This window comes from Equus caballus, chromosome 2, assembly GCF_041296265.1.
Source record: "Equus caballus isolate H_3958 breed thoroughbred chromosome 2, TB-T2T, whole genome shotgun sequence".
NCBI lineage: Eukaryota > Metazoa > Chordata > Mammalia > Perissodactyla > Equidae > Equus > Equus caballus.
In genome coordinates this window covers 71,952,628-71,971,247 of record NC_091685.1, presented here as the reverse complement: position 1 = coordinate 71,971,247, position 18,620 = coordinate 71,952,628, and the positions used below count along the sequence as shown (strand labels likewise).

The window sequence follows — 18,620 nt, the reverse complement described above, 5'->3', positions numbered from 1 at the left end:
AATTAGGAATACACACACTTTGTGTACTTGCCCTTTCTTCAAACAAATGATTATATATACTTCTTTATTCAAATTTTTTTCTCTTTAATATTAAAGAAAATGCCAGAATCATTAATGGCTAGGAGATTCACCCTTAATAAGGAAATAGCAACTCACTTTTGCAGCTTTATTAACACGTGTATAGGTTCACTTCACTGGCTAATTATTAGTATCTGACTAACTCCTACATATACAATGTGAATAGCCTCACCCCCTAGGTTATTTTTCTGTTAGTTTTGGATATGAGTTTCACTCTAAGCTTTAAGGAGAGACAGATAAAAAGAATAAAAGAGAGAGAGACAGAGGTAGAAAGAGAGAAAGAGAGCAAAAGTGACACATACACACACTACACTCATGCCTAGACACAACTTAAAAAAAAAAACTATATTCAACTTCCTCTTCATTTGAATAAGATGCTAAATCTGAAAACACCTCCTTTTACACAGACACTCTTCCTTATGCATAGTTATAATACCAAGACCCACAATACTCATGGATCATAAATATTTTCCTCCTGCCTCACAAGAATTGATCCTCCCCAGTCCTAGGTTAATGTATGTCAAACCTGTTAGAGATATCTTTTAGTCAACGTGATTCCTGAATCCACATTAAAATATACACGATTCATCTCAACACACTGCTTTTATATCTTTCTTCATGCAAAATATTGCTGTGACTATTCTACTTTTCTGGCTCCCTCCATACACATTTCCTTTTCCTTTTATATTATATCCTATTCAGATTATAACATACCAAAACTCAAGACTGTCATTTGAGACAGCTCCCCAGAAAATACAACCATTCTCCATCTAACTAGAAATTATAACAAAAAAGATGATCTTTTACAAATAATTCACTTAAAATAGACACATCTTAAAAAATACAATTTGATTTTTAATAGTATTATTTCTAGTATGGAAAAACAGCTACTCTCTGCTTACCCCTTCCAACGGCTGTGTTCTCCAATAGTTCTGTCTGCAGTTGTAGTTCAGCTTCTCCAAGTATCTTTAGAACAGAATTGGTAGGGCTTTTTCCCCAGACTCTTCTTGGAGATCCACCAGGATCTAATTTAATAACCTCTCCCACCGTATGTTCTAGAAGAGAAAGATACAAAAAATAATTTTCAATGATAGAACGTAATAATAATAATCCTGCATTATAAGTCAGATTTAAGGTCTTCTACCAGTTAAGTGTTTCGTGAGAAAAAGTTTTTGTAAACAAACAGCATATAATGATGATGTTTAAAGAAAGACTTTCAGGGAATGAACGACGAATGATAGAAAGAACAGAAGCAACTGACACTAGTAACAAGAAAAATATCTAGTATTGCCTTTTTAAATACTTAAGAATTAAATTCTAGTTTTAGGGAACATAAAGCATAAATTATAATATACTATAATTTTAATTCGAGAAAATAAAAAATGAAGATAGTTAAGCAATAATTTTGGGGAGTACAAAAAAATAAAAATATTTTGTTTCTATAAACTTAATTATAGAGAATAGAAAACAAATCCTAAGATAAATGTGCATGTGAATTAAAAGTAGAGAAAAGTATTTCTAAGAAATTTTGTTTTATTTTATCTTATACATCATAAGTAGGCAACTGACACTTTCTGACATTAACAATTTTGGGTAAACCTTATAAATAAAATTTAGCAAGCAAAAAATAGAAAATTATCTACTAAAGTCTGAGTCTTTAGAACGTTTAATAGTAGTACATTTAGTATATAGGTACCTAGCAGTAATAGACAGGATATAACCTCAAATATTATGGAGTATAAGACATATAAACTTTCCATGGTAACCAAATACAAGTTGGTACAAATTTCTGTGTACCAGTTTCATAAAAGTAAGCACCTGCAAATCAACGGGTAATATTCAGTTTTGTACAGCCAAAATGATTACCAATAGGGAACTGATTTTCAAAAAGATGGCTAAAAGAGAGTAGAGAACCCAGAAATAACTTACAGCCACTTGGTGTCTGACAAAGATGCCAAAGCAATCTAATGTCGGGGGAGGCTCTTTAACAAACAAAACTGGAAAAACCGAATGTCCATATGAAGACATTTAGACTTTATCCCCTTTGATGTGGGGAAGGAAAACCATGTGGAGTTGTGATCTCTCTGAGCAGAGGTCACAGAACTGGAAGTCCAGGGAGGCAAAAGCGGTTAATGTTGGCAGAACAGAGCCCTGAAGAGTAGAAAGCTACACAGAGAGAGAACTCAGGAGAACTGTGAAGAGCCTGGTTCAAGTCGAGCTGAATACCGATCAGCACATGTGTGAGGAAATAACTGCAGTCTAGAGAAAAGACTACCCAAAAGGAGTAGAGGGAATAATACTTGGACTTCACAAAGGATCAGAAACAGTCCCTACTCCCACCAGCCAGAAAAGAAAGTCTTATAATTCACAAGGCATCAAGTAGATTACTCAGAAAGGTTTTTGACACAGTAAAGGGGGAAACATCAGCCACAGACTAAACATTGCTCTGGTTCTACCTAACAAAGCTTAAAAGCAAGACCTAAAAGGGTCAAGCTATTTACAAGTAACTGAACTGTGTCTCAGAACAAAGGTCAAGAATATTTATAAGAACACAAAAATATATAGCACGCATCAAGGTAAAATTCACTGTTTGGCTTCCAAACAAAAATGACCAAGCATGCACAGAAGCAGTATTCAACCTAAGATAAAGAGGAAAAAAAAAATCAACCAATCAAATCAACCCCAAAATGATAGACATGATGTAATTAGTAGACAAGGACATTTATAACTGTCATTATAACTGAATTCCATATTTTCAACAAGCTAGAGAGAAGATTGATGGTGATTATTAGAGACAAGGAAAACATTAACAATATCCATACTGAACTTCTAGAAAGGGAGAGAGAAAAAAGGTGGAAAAAATTACGGCAAAGAATTTTCCAAATTTGATGAAAACACTATACTCACAAATCTGAGAAGTTCAACAAAACTCAAGCAAAAGAAACAGGAAGAAAATGACACAAAAGCATGTTATGGTCAAATTTACTAAAACCAAGGCTTAGGTGAAAAATCTAAAAAGCATCCAGAAGAAATAAGGCATATTATACACAGAGGAATAAAGAATAAGAATGACAGAAGACTCTCATCAAAAGAAATGCAAACTGAAAGACACTGGAGCAACATAATTAAAGTACCAAAAGAAAAAAAGTCAACTCAGAATTCTATACCAGAAAAAATATCTTTGAAAAAGGAAGGCAAAATAAACACTTTCACAGACACACAAGAGCTGAAAGAATTCATCACGAGCATGAATGCATTACAAGAAATGTTAAAGGAAGTCCTTCAGGCAGAAGACAAATGATAACAAATGGAAATCTGATTTACACTAAAGAATAAAGACCACTGGAAGCAATAAATACATGGGTAGATACAAAAGATTTTTTCCTCTTATTATTCAAAACTCTTTAAAGGATAAATGACCATGATGTATTGTGGGGTTTATAGCATAAATTTTTTAAAAAAGAACAGCACAAAGACTGGGAGGGAACAAATATAAGTACATTATTGTAAGGTTCTTACACTAGATGTGAAATGTAATAAGTCACTTGAAGTCACTTGAAGATAGACTGTGGTAAGTTAAAGATGTATGCTATAAACTCTAAGGCAAATGCTAAAATAACACAACAATGAGCTATAGTTAATGAGCCAGTAACAGAGATAAAAGGGAATCATAAAAAATACTCAATCCAAAAGAAAGCAAAATAGAAATAGGAGAGCAAAGAGAACAAAGAATAGAAGAGACAAACAGAAAAACAAATAGCAAAATGGTATATTTAAATCCAACAATATCAACAATCATATTAAATGTAAATGGTCTAAACATACTAAGTTAAAAGTTGTAAGAGTGGATTAAAAAAGCAAACAACAATATGCTGCCTCTAAGAAATCTACTTTAAATATAGAGACATAAATAGATTAATAGAAAAAAAAGAGGATAAAGATATACCAGGCTAACATTGAGCAAAAAAGAGCAGAAGTGACCATATCAATATAAATACTTTAAAAAGAAACAATCCATTGATAATCAATTACAACACAGATGAATCTCAGAAAGCATTATGCTGAGTTAAAAAAGCTGGACACATTTAGATTGTCTATTTGGGATTTTTCTTCTTTGTTGAGGTAGGCCTGAATTGCTATAAACTTCCCTCGTCGAACCGCTTTTGCTGTATCCCACAGATTTTGGCATGTCGTGTTTTCATTTTCATTTGTCTCCAGGAATTTTTTTATTTCTTCTTTGATTTCTTCATTGACCCAATCATTGTTCAGTAGCATTTTGTTCAATCTCCACATTTTTGTGGCTTTTCTGGTTTTCTTTCTGTAGTTGATTTCCAGTTTCATACCTTTGTGGTCAGAAAAGATGCATGGTATTATTTCGATCTTCTTAAATTTATTGAGACTTGTTTTGTGGCCTAATATGTGATCAATCCTGGAGAATGTTCCATGGGCATTTGAAAAGAATGTGTATTCTGTGGTTTTTGGATGGAATGTTCTGTATATATCTACTAAGTCCATCTGGTCTAATGTGTCCTTTAAGGCGAGTGTTTCCTTATTGATCTTCTGTTTGGATGATCTATCCATTGGTGTAAGTGGAGTGTTAAAGTCCCCTACTATTATTGTGTTACTGTCTATTTCTCCTCTTATGTCTGTTAATAATTGCTTTATATATTTAGGTGCTCTTATGTTGGGTGCATAGATATTTACAAGTGTTATTATTTTCTTGTTGGATTTTTCCCTTTATCATTATGTAGTGCCCGTCTTTGTCTCTTATTACAGTTTTTGATTTTAAGTCTATTTTGTCTGATATAAGTATTGCTACCCCCGCTTTCTTTTCTTTGCCATTTGCATGGAATATCTTTTTCCATACTTTCACTTTCAGTTTGTGAGTGTCTGTAGGTCTGAAGTGTGTCTCTTGTATGCAGCATATACATGGATCTTGTTTTTTTATCCAGTTGGCCATCCTATGGCATTTGATTGGAGCATTTAGTCCACTGACATTTAACGTAGCTATTGATAAATATGTATTGATTGCCATTTTGTCACTTTTTCTTTTTTTTGGGGTGTTTTAGTAGTTGTTCTCAGTTCCTTTCTTTTCAGTTGCGTTTCTATACACTAACAATGAAGTATCAGAAAGAGAAATTAAGAATACAATCCCATTTACAATTACAACAAAAAGAATAAAATACCTAGGAATAAACTTAACAAAAGAGGTGAAAGATCTGTACACTGAAAACTATAAGACATTGTTGAAAGAAATCGAAGAAGACACAAAGAATGGAAAGATATTCCGTGCTCTTGGACTGGAAGAATTAACATTGTTAAAATGTCCATACTTCCTAAAGCAATCTATAGATTCAACGCAATCCCTATCAAAGTCCCAACAACATTTTTTACAGAAATAGAACAAAGAATCCTAAAATTTATATGGAACAACAAAAGACCCAGAATAGCCAAAGGATTCCTGAGAAAAAATATTAAAGCTAGAGGTATCACACTCCCTGATTTCAAATTATACTACAAAGCCGTAATAACCAAAATAGCATGGTACCGGCACAAAAACAGACACACAGATCAATGGAACAAAATTGAGAGCCCAGAAGTAAACCCACAAGTTTATGGACAGCTAATATTCGACAAGGGAGCCAAGAGCATACGATGGAGAAAGGAGAGTCTCTTCAATAAATGGTGTTGGGAAAACTGGACAGCCACATGCAAAAGAATGAAAGTAAACCATTCCCTTACACCATGCACAAAAATCAACTCAAAATGGATTAAAGACTTGAATGTAAGACCCGAAACCATGAAACTTCTAGAAGCAAACATAGGCAGTATGCTCTATGACATTGGTCTGAGCAGCATATTTTCAAGTCCCATGTCTGACCGGGCAAGGGAAACAAAAGAAAAAATGAACAAATGGGACTACATCAAACTAAAAAGTTTCTGCACAACAAAGGAAACCATCAACAAAACGAAAAGACAACCTAACAATTGGGAGAAGATATTTGCAAACCACATATCAGATAAGGGGTTAATATCCAAAATATACAAAGAACTCATACAGCTCAAGAACAAAAAAACCAACAATCCAATTAGAAAATGGGCAAAAGATCTGAACAGAGATTTCTCCAAAGAAGATATATGAATGGCCAACAGGCATATGAAAAGATGCTCAACATCATTAGCTATCAGGGAAATGCAAATCAAAACTACAATGAGGTATCACCTCACTCCGGTCAGAATGGCTATAATTAACAAGACAGGAAACAACAAATGTTGGAGAGAAGGGAACTGCTGGTGGCAGTGCAAACTGGTGCAGCCACTATGGAAAGCAGTATGGAGTATCCTCAGAAAATTAAGGATAGATCTACCATATGATCCAGCTATTCCACTGCTGGGTATTTATCCAAAGAACTTGAAAACACAAAGGCATAAAGATACTTGCACCTCTATGTTCATTGCGGCATTATACACAATAGCCAAGACTTGGAAGCAACCTAGGTGCCCATCAAGGGACGAATGGATAAAGAAGATCTGGTATTTATACATGATGGACTACTACTCAGCCATAAGAAATGACGAAATCTGGCCATTTGTGACAACATGGATGGACCTTGAGGGTATTATGCTGAGTGAAATAAGTCAGAGGGAGAAAGTCAAATACCATATGATCTCACTCATAAGTAGAAGATAAAAACGACAGAAAAAAAAAACAAAACACATAGCACTGGAGATTGGACTGGTGGTTACCATCGGGGAAGGGGGAAGGCAAAAGGGGTGATTAGGGTCACATGTGAGGGGATGCACTATAATTAGTGTTCGGGTGGTGAACATGATGTAATGTATACAGAATTTGAAATATGACGTACATCCGAAAAAAATGAAAATTAAAAAGAAAAGAAGCTGGACACAAAAGGGTACAAACTGTTAGAGTCTGTTTAAATAATATTCTAAAACAGAGTGAGTTAATCTAAGATACAAAAAATTCAGAAAAAGTTGCCTCTGGGAGGCCAGGAGCAGAGACTGACTGGGAAGAGAGATGGAACTTTTGGGGGTGATGGTAATGTTCTGTATCTTGATAGGGGTTTGGATTATGTAGGTCTAGGCATTTGTTAAAACTCAGCAATGCACAGTTAAGATTTTTGCATTTCATTGTATGTAAATAAATATTGAACTCTTTTTAATGATATATATGCTGCAAACTACTTAGGGCAAAGTGCACCGATGTCTGCAATGAACTCTGAACTGCATCAAAAAATATGATAGACTAATTGATGGATAGAAGGATGGACAGATACGTGATCAAGCAAGCATAGCAAAATCTTAATGGCAGAATCTAAATGGAGGGTCTATGGTGTTCATTTTGAAATTATTTCAATTTTGCCACATTTGAAATTCTTCATAACAAAATGTTGGGAAAAGTAAATCATGTATAATCATACGATGGAACATTACACCGCTATAAAAAAGAACAACGGGATTTTTTTATGTACTGGTATAAAAAGATCTACAAGATATATGTATAAGTAACACAAAAAAATAAAAATATAGATAATATATAATAATGTAAAATGCAAGGAGCAAAAAATATGTCCTTTTTCATGTACACATACATACACAAACCTATGTGTGAACAAGCTCTGGAAGTATAAACAGTGAACTAGTATCAGTGGTTACTTGGTAAGAGAAAAGGAAATGAAATAAAAAGTGTTGAGGCAGGAGAGAAACTTCAACAACAAACTATTGATAATATGTGATGTTTTTATCACATGAATACATTGCCTAATTAATAAATTAAACATGATTTTTGAAGTCATGAGACAAAATATTTGTCTAACAGTATTCTCAGTCTCATATTAACTTTTCACAGGAAAGTGCTTTTAATAAGGTAATAAGGTACCTGATAGGTCCTCATATATTTGTCTGAGATAGGCTTATACGATCATTCAAGATTATCCAATTCCCAACAATCAACAAAGTGAAAAGATACACAGAATGGGAAAAAATATATGCAAACCATATATCTGACAAGGAGTTAATATCCAAAATATACAAAGAACTCATTCAACTCAATAGCAAAAACGCAAATAACACAATTAAAAAAACGGGCAAAAGACCTGAATAGATATTTTTCCAAAGAAGACAGATGAAAGGCCAACAGGTACATGAAAAAATGCTCAACATCACTAGTCATTAGAGAAATGTAAATCAAAACCACAATGAGATATCACCTTATGTCTGTTAAGATAGTCATCATCAAAAAGACGAGAAAACAGGGGCTGGCCCAGTGGCGCAGCAGTTAAATTTGCACGCTCCACTTTTGATGTCTCAGGGTTCACTGGTTCAGATCCTAGGCAGGGACCTAAGCACCACTTGTCAAGCCATGCTGTGGCAGGCGTCCCACATATAAAATAGAGGAAGATGGGCACACATGTTAGTTCAGGGCCAATCTTCCTCAGCAAAAAGAGGACCACATATAAAATAGAGGAAGATGGGCACACATGTTAGTTCAGGGCCAATCTTCCTCAGCAAAAAGAGGATTGGTGGTGGATGTTAGCTCAGGGCTAATCTTCCTCAAAAAAAAAGACAAGAGATAACAAATGCTGGCAAGGAGGTGGAGAAAAGGGGGACTCTCATGCACTGCTGGTGGGACTCCACAGTAAGGAGTTTCCTCAAGAAATAAAACATAGTACTACTATATGATCCAGCAATTTCACCTCTAGGAATATACAAAAAGGAGATGAAAACACTAACTTGAAAAGATATCTTCATCCCCATGTTCATAGCAGCATTACTTACAATAGCTAAGACATGCAAACAACCTAAATGTCCCTGGACAAAGGAATGAATAAAGAAGGTGTGGTATATATATACAACGAATATTATTCAGCCATAAGAAATGAGGAAACCTTGCCATTTGCAACAACATGGACGGACCCTGAGGGCATTGTGCTAAGTGAAATAAGTCAGACAGAAAGACAAATACTGTATGATCTCACTTATATGTGGAATCTTAAAAAACAAACAGAAAACCAGACTCAGATAAAAAGAGATCAGATTTGTGGTAACCAGAGGCGAAGGGTTGGGGTGGGGCAACTGGAGACAGGTGGTCAAAAGATACAAACTTCCAGGGCTGGCCTGGTTGTTGCAGTGGTTAAGTTTGCATGCTCTGCTTCAGCGGCCGAGGGTTTGCCAGGTCAGATCCTGGGTGTGGACCTATGCACCGCTTATCAAGCCACGCTGTGGTAGGCATCCCACATATAAAATAGAGGAAGACGGGCACGGATGTTAGCTCAGCATGTAATCTTCCTCAAAAGAAAAAAAGTGGAGGAAGATGGGCATAGATATTAGTTCAGGGCCCAGGGCCAATCTTCCTCAGCAGAAAGAGGAGGATTGGCAGTGATGTTAGCTCAGGGCTAATCTTCCTCAAAAAAAAAAAAAAGACACAAACTTCCAGTCACAAGATAAGTACTAGAGATGTAAAGTACAGCTTGATGACATAGTTAACACTAGTGTATGATATACAGGAAAGTTAAGAGAATAAATCCAAAGGTTCTCATGACAAGGAAAAAGTCTTTTCCCGTTTTGCTCTCTCTTTTTATTGTATCTATATAAGATGATGGATGCTAATTATTGTGCTAATCACCTGACAATTAAGGCAAGTCAAGCCATTATGCTGTACACTTTAAACTTACACAGTGATGTATGTCAATTACATCTCAATAAAACTGAGAAAAAGAAGACCCAATTCTTTTGGTTTTGGTCTGCATATGACCTTTCTTCCCATTTTTAAGAAAGTATGGCAGGGATTTTTTCATCCTCTATAAGACTTACTTGCACCTCTCTCCCCTTGCCTCTATCCCATCCTGTCACACTGGTGATAGTCTACTGCCTGAGAGCCGCTCTAAATTATCTCCAGCCCCACCATCTGAGAGGTCTCACAACACGAGCTGTGTTTGTCTTCACATTTATCTAACGACTACCTTTCCTATATAAAATCTGTGCCATATGATATGGAATACAAAACATGCAGTACAAGTCAGATGAGCTTATTTTAAAAGTTTGCATCATAAAAGAAAACACAGGCAAAAGATATTTGAATAAATGAAGAAAACATTTAGAGCATGTGATTAGCTCCTGAAAAATAATAAATAATATTCTATGATTTAAAAAATAATAGAAGAGGTTTACTTTTAATAGAGTACAGAAAAGTGAAGAAAGGTTTCCAGAAAGAAGGGGTGGGAAGTGTGGATACTAATCCAGTATGTCAAATGTTGTGGATACGTAAAACAAAGAGAGGTAACTAGCTTTCAAGTTACCAATGTGAAGGTCTTTGGTAACCCTGAAAAGAACAGTTGCGATGGAGAAGTGGGGACGTCGGCTAAGCAGTGGCTGAAGTGAGTTAAGGGAGACTGGAAGGAGAGGAACTGGAGCTGTGAACAGATCACACTTTCAAGAGTTCTGCTATAAAGAGGACTTCAGAAATGGGGTGAAAGTCCAAGAACAGGGACAGAAAAGAAAAGAAAGCAGCAGCTATGCAAAGGACTTGGGAGGGAGTGAAGAGCACAACGGAAAGGAAAGAGCTTGGCATGTTTTGAGAACTGAAAAGTGCGAAGTGAGTAGGTAGAAAGAAATGGATAGAAGGAGTGGGCCAGGGAAAACCACAGGAGAGCCTTGTAGATAATGAAAAGGACTTTGGATTTTTATTCTAATGCAGCAGAAATCAATTAGGTTCTAAAGTGAGAGAGTGATGTGATATACTTTGCCCTTCTAATCAGCATAAAACATTTTCAAGTCTCTTTTTCATAAGGTTACACTAACTCTACATTCCTCCCAAGTCTACATCTCTCTTCCTCTTCATAGCTCAGCTTCCATAAAAGGTTCTAAACTCCTTTTACTTGCTCACCTTCCATCTGCTTCTTAATTCCTGGATTCTATTTCTGCCCCTAGCACTCTAATGACAGTGCTTTCATTAAGGTCACAGTGCCTCTTCCCGGACAAACCCACTGTAAATTTTTTAGCCTTCAACTTGTCATTTCTCTTCATGAAGTACTCTCTTTTTCATTTTAAATCCATATCACACTCTCAATTTTCCTAACTCTGACTATTCCTCACTTTCTTTTCAAAATCCTTCTTCCTCTGACAAAGTCTTAGAAGAGTTTCACACGAAGCCCTTAGAAATCTGTCCCCTTAGTATCTCTTAAATATGTCATCTTCTCTTTATTATCTTCCAGTAAGTTAGTGTTAAGGTCATCAATAATTTTTGTCTAAATTACTGCAAGAGCCTCTGAAAACTGGTCTCAAGGACTTCTACTTCTGAATAAGATGGAATAGGGTAACTAGAGTTATGCTATTGCCTAAATAACCAAAACAACTGGACAAAATAAATAAAAGAATGGTTTCAAGACACTGGACAAGAGACAATTAAGAACACAGATCCCCAAGAGAAAAGGAACAAACAAGATGATTCCTATGATTGCCCCAGCTAGCTGCCTTGAGAGAGTTTCCAGGCTGCAGCCCAGGAAAGGGAAGCCAGGCAGAGTCCAGAAGACTCTAATTTCAGGAGATAGAGCTGGGATTCTTGGGAGACCAAGCCAAGTAGAAAAAGAATTCCAGAGATTTGCAGAGGGAAGCCCTTGAGTATTCAGCAGAGTAGTGATCCAAGCAAACATGTGAGAAAACTACCCAAGGTAAAAAAAGAACTACTCAAAAAGATGACAGGAAACACAGGACATAAAATATCTGCTCCCACCAGTCAGACTGGAAAATGGTATAACTCATGGTACACTGGGTACTGAGAAGGGTTTTATTTCTGCAGTGGGAAATAATTAGCACTGGACTAAACATGGCTCTGATTTCACCTAACAAATCTCAAAAACAAGACATGAATGGATCAAACTGAGCCCAACTAACTTACATGCATTCCAGAACTAAGCTCCAGAATAATTATAGAAAGACAAAAATACCTAGCACTCAACAAGGTAAAATTCCCAATGTCTGGCATCCAATCAAAAGTTGCCAGTCATGCAAAGAAGCAGAAGAATATGACCTATAATGAGGAGAAAAACCAATCAATCAAAATGGACCCAAAAATGAGACAGGTGTTAGAATCAGCAAGCAAGGGTATTAATGAAGTTTTTACAACTGTATTCCATATGATCAAAAAATTAAGTAGAGACATGGCAGCTATAAAAAAAAAATCCAATCAAACTTCTAGAGATGAAAACTATAGTATCTGAGATTAAAAATACAGTGGATGAGATTAATAGTAGATTAGGCAACGCAGAAAAAAATAAGTGAATTTGAAGATAGAGTAACAGAAACTATCCAGAATGAAACACACAGAATAAAAAGTATCTAAAAAATGAAAAGAGCATTACTGAGCTATGAGATAACTTCAAGCTGCTTAATATACATGAAATTGCAGTCCACAAAGGAGAGAAGGGGGAGGAGACACAGAGATATTTGAAGAAATACTGGCAAAGAAATTTACAATTTATGAAAATTATAAACCCCCAGATCCAAGATGCTCAATGAACACCAAGTAAAAGAAACATGAGAAAAACTATAATAAGGCATTTCACAATCAAATTGCTCAAAACCCATGATAAGGAGAAATCTTAAAAGCACTCAGAGAAAAATGTCATGTTATGTACAGAGGAGTAACGATTTCTTGTCAGAAACAAAGCAAGTGAGAAGACAATGGACCAACATCTTTAAAGCACTGAAAGACGAAACTGCCAACCTAGAACTCTATACCCAGAGACAACATCTTTTAAAAATTAAGGTAAAATACTTTTCAGTATACAAAAGTTGAAAGAATCTATCACCTACATTGCAAGAAACATTAAAAGAAGTCCTTCAGTCAGAGGGAAAATGATACCACATGGATATATGAATCTAAACAAAGAAATTAAGAACACCAGAAATGGTAACTACATGGATAAATACAAAAAGACTTTTTTTCTTAGTATTTAAATCTCTTTAAAGGATAATTAGAGTTCTGATTCCTGGGAAGATGGAGTAAGCACACATCAACCTGTGCCTCTCACTAAACACAGCTATAAAAACCAGGACAAAATGCATGAAGCAGCTACTTGAGAACTCTTGAGAAGCAAACAGCAGCAGCCGGATTAGGGAAGAAGAGAAAAACTCAAAGTACCACCAAACTGGTGAAAATTTACCATGCTCCCCCCTCCAGTATTCCCCAGTCAGGCTTTAGTATGCCAGAAACCCATAAGTAGGCACCAGGGTACAGATAGAGAGAGCTCGAAGAGAAGCCTTCTAGTTCTAGCTCAAAGAATGGAGAAGGGATATTCTAATGCTTGGAGAGAGTAAGGAAATCTTTCAGTACTTTTCTTTCTTTACTCTGTCATCTCCTTTACCAGCCCCCCTCCCCCAATCCCATGGTGGCAGGAGCAGCAGCTGGTAAACAGAACCCACAGCAGATAAAACTAGGGGAGAGAAGCTCCTTTTCTGTTTCGTGGAAATGTGGTTCCGAGAGGATGGGGCCAACTCTCATTGCTGTTTTTTCTTATATTTCTATATTTTTCTATGTTTCTCACCATATGGAGTAAGGTAACTAAAGCCTCAGCTTTCTGACCAGATGACCAAAGAGAGGAGACCCAGGGAACCAGAAAAAACTAGGGAGATAGTGAAGAAAAAAGAACTCAAGAAAGCAACTCCATAAAGCTGTTTATTATTACCTGGGCTCACCACCCACCCTCCCCACCCTGCAATATGTGCATGCATGGATCTGATCCTACTCAGCATATCAAAGAATAGGACAATGGAACTAACCACAGATGACTGCCCAGGTCCCAGACTAGTCACTGCCAGATAGATCAAAACAGCACTGACAGGCTTTGAAAAAAGAACGGCTATTGGAACCACAGGCCACAGAGAGCGGACAGGAACTTGTGACCTGACTCTAACTAGGTCAACTGCCTGCCAAATATTGATAAAAATATCAATATTCTCCATAGGATTTAAACAAGACCCAGAGTCTCATAGGGAAATACTCAAAATGTTGAGGATGTAATTCAAAATTACTCAGCATAAGAAGAACCAGGGAAATCTCAACTCTCGTGGGAGAAGATGGCTATCTCATGGGAGATGGCTATTCACAGCCAACACCAACATAACACAGATGCCGGAAATATCTAACAAAGACTTTAAAAACGGTCATTATGAAAATGCTCCAGGAAGCAATCATGAACACTCTTGACAGTGGAAATAGAAAAACAGAACGCAATGGAAAAAGAAAATTTGAGGAAAGAAATAGAAGATATAAAGAAAATTACATGAAATTCAAATTTCAGTGTCCTTAAATAAAATTTTAATGGAAACAAAACCATGCTAACATTTGCATATTGTCTACTGCTGTTTTGCAATGATAGAGTAGAGAAGATGCAACAGAGTCTATATGGCCTCAAAGCCTAAAATATTTACTATCTGGCCATTTACAGAAACATCTACTAATCCCTGTTAAAGACTCCCCTCCGTACTCAGAATAAGTTCATACGGTTTGACAGAGCCAACGTACAAGACTCTTCATGATCTGGCCCTGCTCGCTCTTTCAAGGCTTCTTGCTTGCCATTCTTTGTCTTGAATTCTGAACTTTAGCCATCCAAGCTGAATTGTATCCAGTTTCCTGAAGTTCACACGCTCTCTCACTTCTGGGTCTTGGCTATTCTCTGCCTAAAATACTGTGTGGCTTTTGGTTTAGCTAACTACTTATCCTTCAGCACATCGTTTTTTCCAGAAATCATTTCCTTGGCCCTCCTAAGACTGATTTATGCTCTGAAACATATTCTTACAGTAGTTTATGATTATTCCTAGCTTATTACTTATCAACTATAATTGCCTCTTTACATGCCTCCCTTTGCACTAGACCCTAAGCTCCTTAAAGGACCTGACTATGTCTTAACCGTTATTATATCCTCACTGCTTAGGAGTGGTGTAGAATTGGACTCAATAAGGAACTGTTGAATAAGTAAACAAAATAAATGCTATGGAGTTTTTGGTTTTTTTTTAATGCAAAGAACTTTAATAAAAATAGTCCATCAAAAAAATTACTTAAAACTATACTTAGTTGATAGTCAGACTTGTCCTTTTTAGAATGTAAGTTCCATAAAAGCACATATGTTTTTGTTCGTTGTTTTATCTCCAGTGCCTAGGACAACACAAGAAAATAATAGGTGCTCAGTAATTATTGTTGAGTAAATGAATCATTGAGTGAGATCATCTCAATACCCTTTCTAAATTCCTAAGGGATCTTTCTGAGATTTTATGAAAATTCATTACCCTGCTTCTCATCAAGAATTATTCCTGGTAATAGATTAATTTAACATGGTAGAAAGAGTTAAAATAATACAATTTCAATATGTATCATTCATTTCCTTTCTCACACTACACTTTTGTAGTAAAAATTTTTCCTATTCTTAAGGTTGAATAGTTTTCTCCATTTTTCACATATAGAAATTCTCCCAGCCTCTCTCAATCCCTCTAAGTATTCTTTCCTTCAGAGCCCCCATCTATGAGTTTGCATGGGTGCTAGACCAAAATAGGATTATACACTTCTACACCTACTTTCAGTTGCAGAGAAGGATGTATCCAATGTTAACTCATCCAGAGGAATCACAAGTTGACCTCCTGCCTCCCATTTCTTGCGATCAGATGAAACTGATTTTTCTTTCTCATGCTCTTTGGCTTCTTCATGAACAATTATCTCGCATGTATCAGGACGACACTGCTTTCCTGTTTCATCTTCTTGAGCTTTCAGGTGTTGATTTAATCTACGTAATATTTCTCGCTTACTCTGAAAGAGTTAAAATGTTGTGTTTTAATATGTATATAAGTAAAACGACTGACAGAGAAAATTTGAAAATTGTACCTACTGAAATAGCATTGTTAGTCTTTTGCATTTCTTCTGAGGTTTCCTGGGTATCAGTTACACTTCCGTCCTTTAAACACAGATAGTTATAGAGTAAGAAATAATGTCATTTTTAAATTTATTTAAAAGTCTACCTTAAAAATTTGATAATTTTGTTACTTTGTTTTTCATTAAATTGCTTCTTGTGAATATTTTTATTCCTGTAAAATGTTAACATAGTTTCCTTCATTATCAGCAGTGAGAAATAGTTAAAGATAGTCAAGTAACAGACTTAATATATAGTAGATGAGCCAATTCTCAATTATTTGCCGTATGTTTGGATTTTTGATCATATATTTAACTATATCTTCTTTTTTGGCACCCAACTTTGGTAATTTTAAGTCAATGGTAGAATTAAAAAGAAAATTAATTCATATATTCTCTTAATTAGAACTAGGAAAAGTTTTGATGGATAAAGTAATTCAAGATAGGCAGTGTCATTTTGAAGTCGTCTTTATGTTTCATGTATATATATTCTTATTAAGCCATGCTACTAAACATAATTGAGAATTGGTTTTTCTCCCTAAGCAAAGAGAGTAACTATAATAAGTTCTGAGTCCTTTGTACTATTGATAATATAAACTTTTTCTTTTCATTAGTATAATCATAGCAATCTAAAGCACCTAGAATTTTTAAATATATGAAAAGAAGAAATTAGTAGTTATGAAAGCCACAAAAGCAAAGGTATCTGGAAGACTCACAGTAAATTTTCAAAGTTTTACGTAAGCAATATTTACCAAGAAAACACACTAAGAAGAACCATTTAGTTACATGGATTACCTCAATTTTGTAATATTTGAAAAAAATACAAGAGTATAGTGGTCAGTTTTAAAGTAATACATGTAAATGAGACAAAGAGCATTTTACCCAGTAGTCAGGAATTAGCAGTCGCTACAATCAGAGAGATGAACAGCTACTTGAGATGTGAAACTGGGTACCAGGAAGGGAACCACACAGTGGTATGTATCTAAAGTAGTGAACAACGTAGCACATGCAAAGTCGTTACCAGAAGGAAAAAGAGACTAAGCCTAGTTGAAGAACAACAGTTTCTTATATGCAGTTCTTGAGAGTGATGAAGAAACTTGTATTTTCCTACTCAGTCTTATTTTCAAGATAAACACAAAGGCAGTAAAAAACTGGTGTAGCAATAACAACAGGGTTGTCTGCAAAAACCTAATGAAACTCAAAAATTAAAAGGCACAGACATTAATTACCAGGAAAGGAGAAAATCAGGTTAATGTGTTATATTATGATTCAGTAAGACATTTTCCCCTCTGTCAGATGAATTTGAGGCTGAAATCCCATGTCATAAACCCATTTCCCTTAATCCCAGAACAGAGTTTTCACATTTTAGATGAATACTCAGCACATACTTCCAAGTTTTAATTTTTCACTTGTGCACATTTCTTTGTTTCACTATCTATATGACACGATAGAGATTCAGAAGTAGAAGGTAAAAGAAATAATAGACGAATTAAGTGTAATTATGCTGAGTCCTCTAACATTTCCTAAGCCAAAAAATTTAAAATAAATGTAAACATGTCTTGGACTTTATTCCTAGAGTCAATTACTTTAAGTACCAAAGACATTATTTTTCAAAAAGTGAAAGCTTTTGTTTCATTGTGAAAGCTAGGGTATAAAAATGTTTGCTGCATTATTTTTGGTACATTTTCATATATATTTGTTCACTATTCTTTTAAAGTAAAAAAGAGAGAATCATTTCAATATATTTTTATCTACAACGTGGTCCTACATATAAAACTTACGGCAGCAAGGCTCCAATATTCAGAGTAAACCATACACAAAAATCCTAAGAAATAATTTTTTTCCCCAGAAAAATCTAATAGGACATTAGGAATTAACATAATTTCATTAAATTTAATCCTTTTAATAATCTTTTGACTATGAGGAATTCTTAATTTTAGGAAACTTACCATACCCACTTCTTTCAAAGCTGAAGTCACAGAAATAACAGATCTCATCTGTTGCTTCGACGGAGAGCCGCCTGCTTCATGCTGTCCCGAAGGTGGAGACATATCAGAACTCTTTACTCCTTTAGCCACCAACTATAACAAAGAATTTAAATACATTGGGAAATTCAGATTTTCATGAAGAAATAAAATGGCATATATAAGATCACTGTTTATCCATTCTATCCACAAGTAGTCTTTTTTCATTCCTCAATTTTTAGCGTGCAAAGCAACATGCTAGGTGCAGAAACATCAGTGAATAAAGAGAAACTTCTCTGGCCTGAGATGTAAAATAATCATGTGTCATGTAGTACTAAATAACTCCTTTCTATTACATTAACCACGTTTCATAAAATTATCTTAAAAAACAAAATGTCTTCTAAAAGATTAAATATTAGTCTTCTCATTTTAATTTTAATCCATTACAACATTTGTGGGAAGAAAAGACATTTTACTTATTCATCTTACACTTCAAAAAGAAAGGCTTCTGCAATTTCTGCAAGTTTGGTACAATCTTCTTAAAGTTTGAACATTAATCACCCAACATAAGAGCCCTCATTATAAAAATGTCAACATAAATGAGAATGTAAGAAGTGACATGTAAGGGTAATAAGATTTACTTCACTAAAAATATCGTTTGT

At 35.3% G+C, this 18,620-nt stretch overlaps 1 protein-coding gene across 33 annotated transcripts in view; it reads right to left on the bottom strand.

Moving 5' to 3' along the window:
* NEK1 (NIMA related kinase 1) overlaps positions 1-18,620 on the bottom strand; it is a 220,044-nt gene that overhangs the window by 62,530 nt on the left and 138,894 nt on the right. For all 33 annotated transcript variants that reach the window (XM_070261349.1, XM_070261372.1, XM_070261354.1 and 30 more), the window contains 4 exons: positions 17,944-18,075; positions 15,975-16,040; positions 15,667-15,895; positions 981-1,133 (listed from right to left, as the gene is read on the bottom strand). In XM_070261349.1, the coding sequence (XP_070117450.1) occupies positions 981-1,133; positions 15,667-15,895; positions 15,975-16,040; positions 17,944-18,075 (580 nt within the window). The remainder of the gene's footprint in view (positions 1-980; positions 1,134-15,666; positions 15,896-15,974; positions 16,041-17,943; positions 18,076-18,620) is intronic.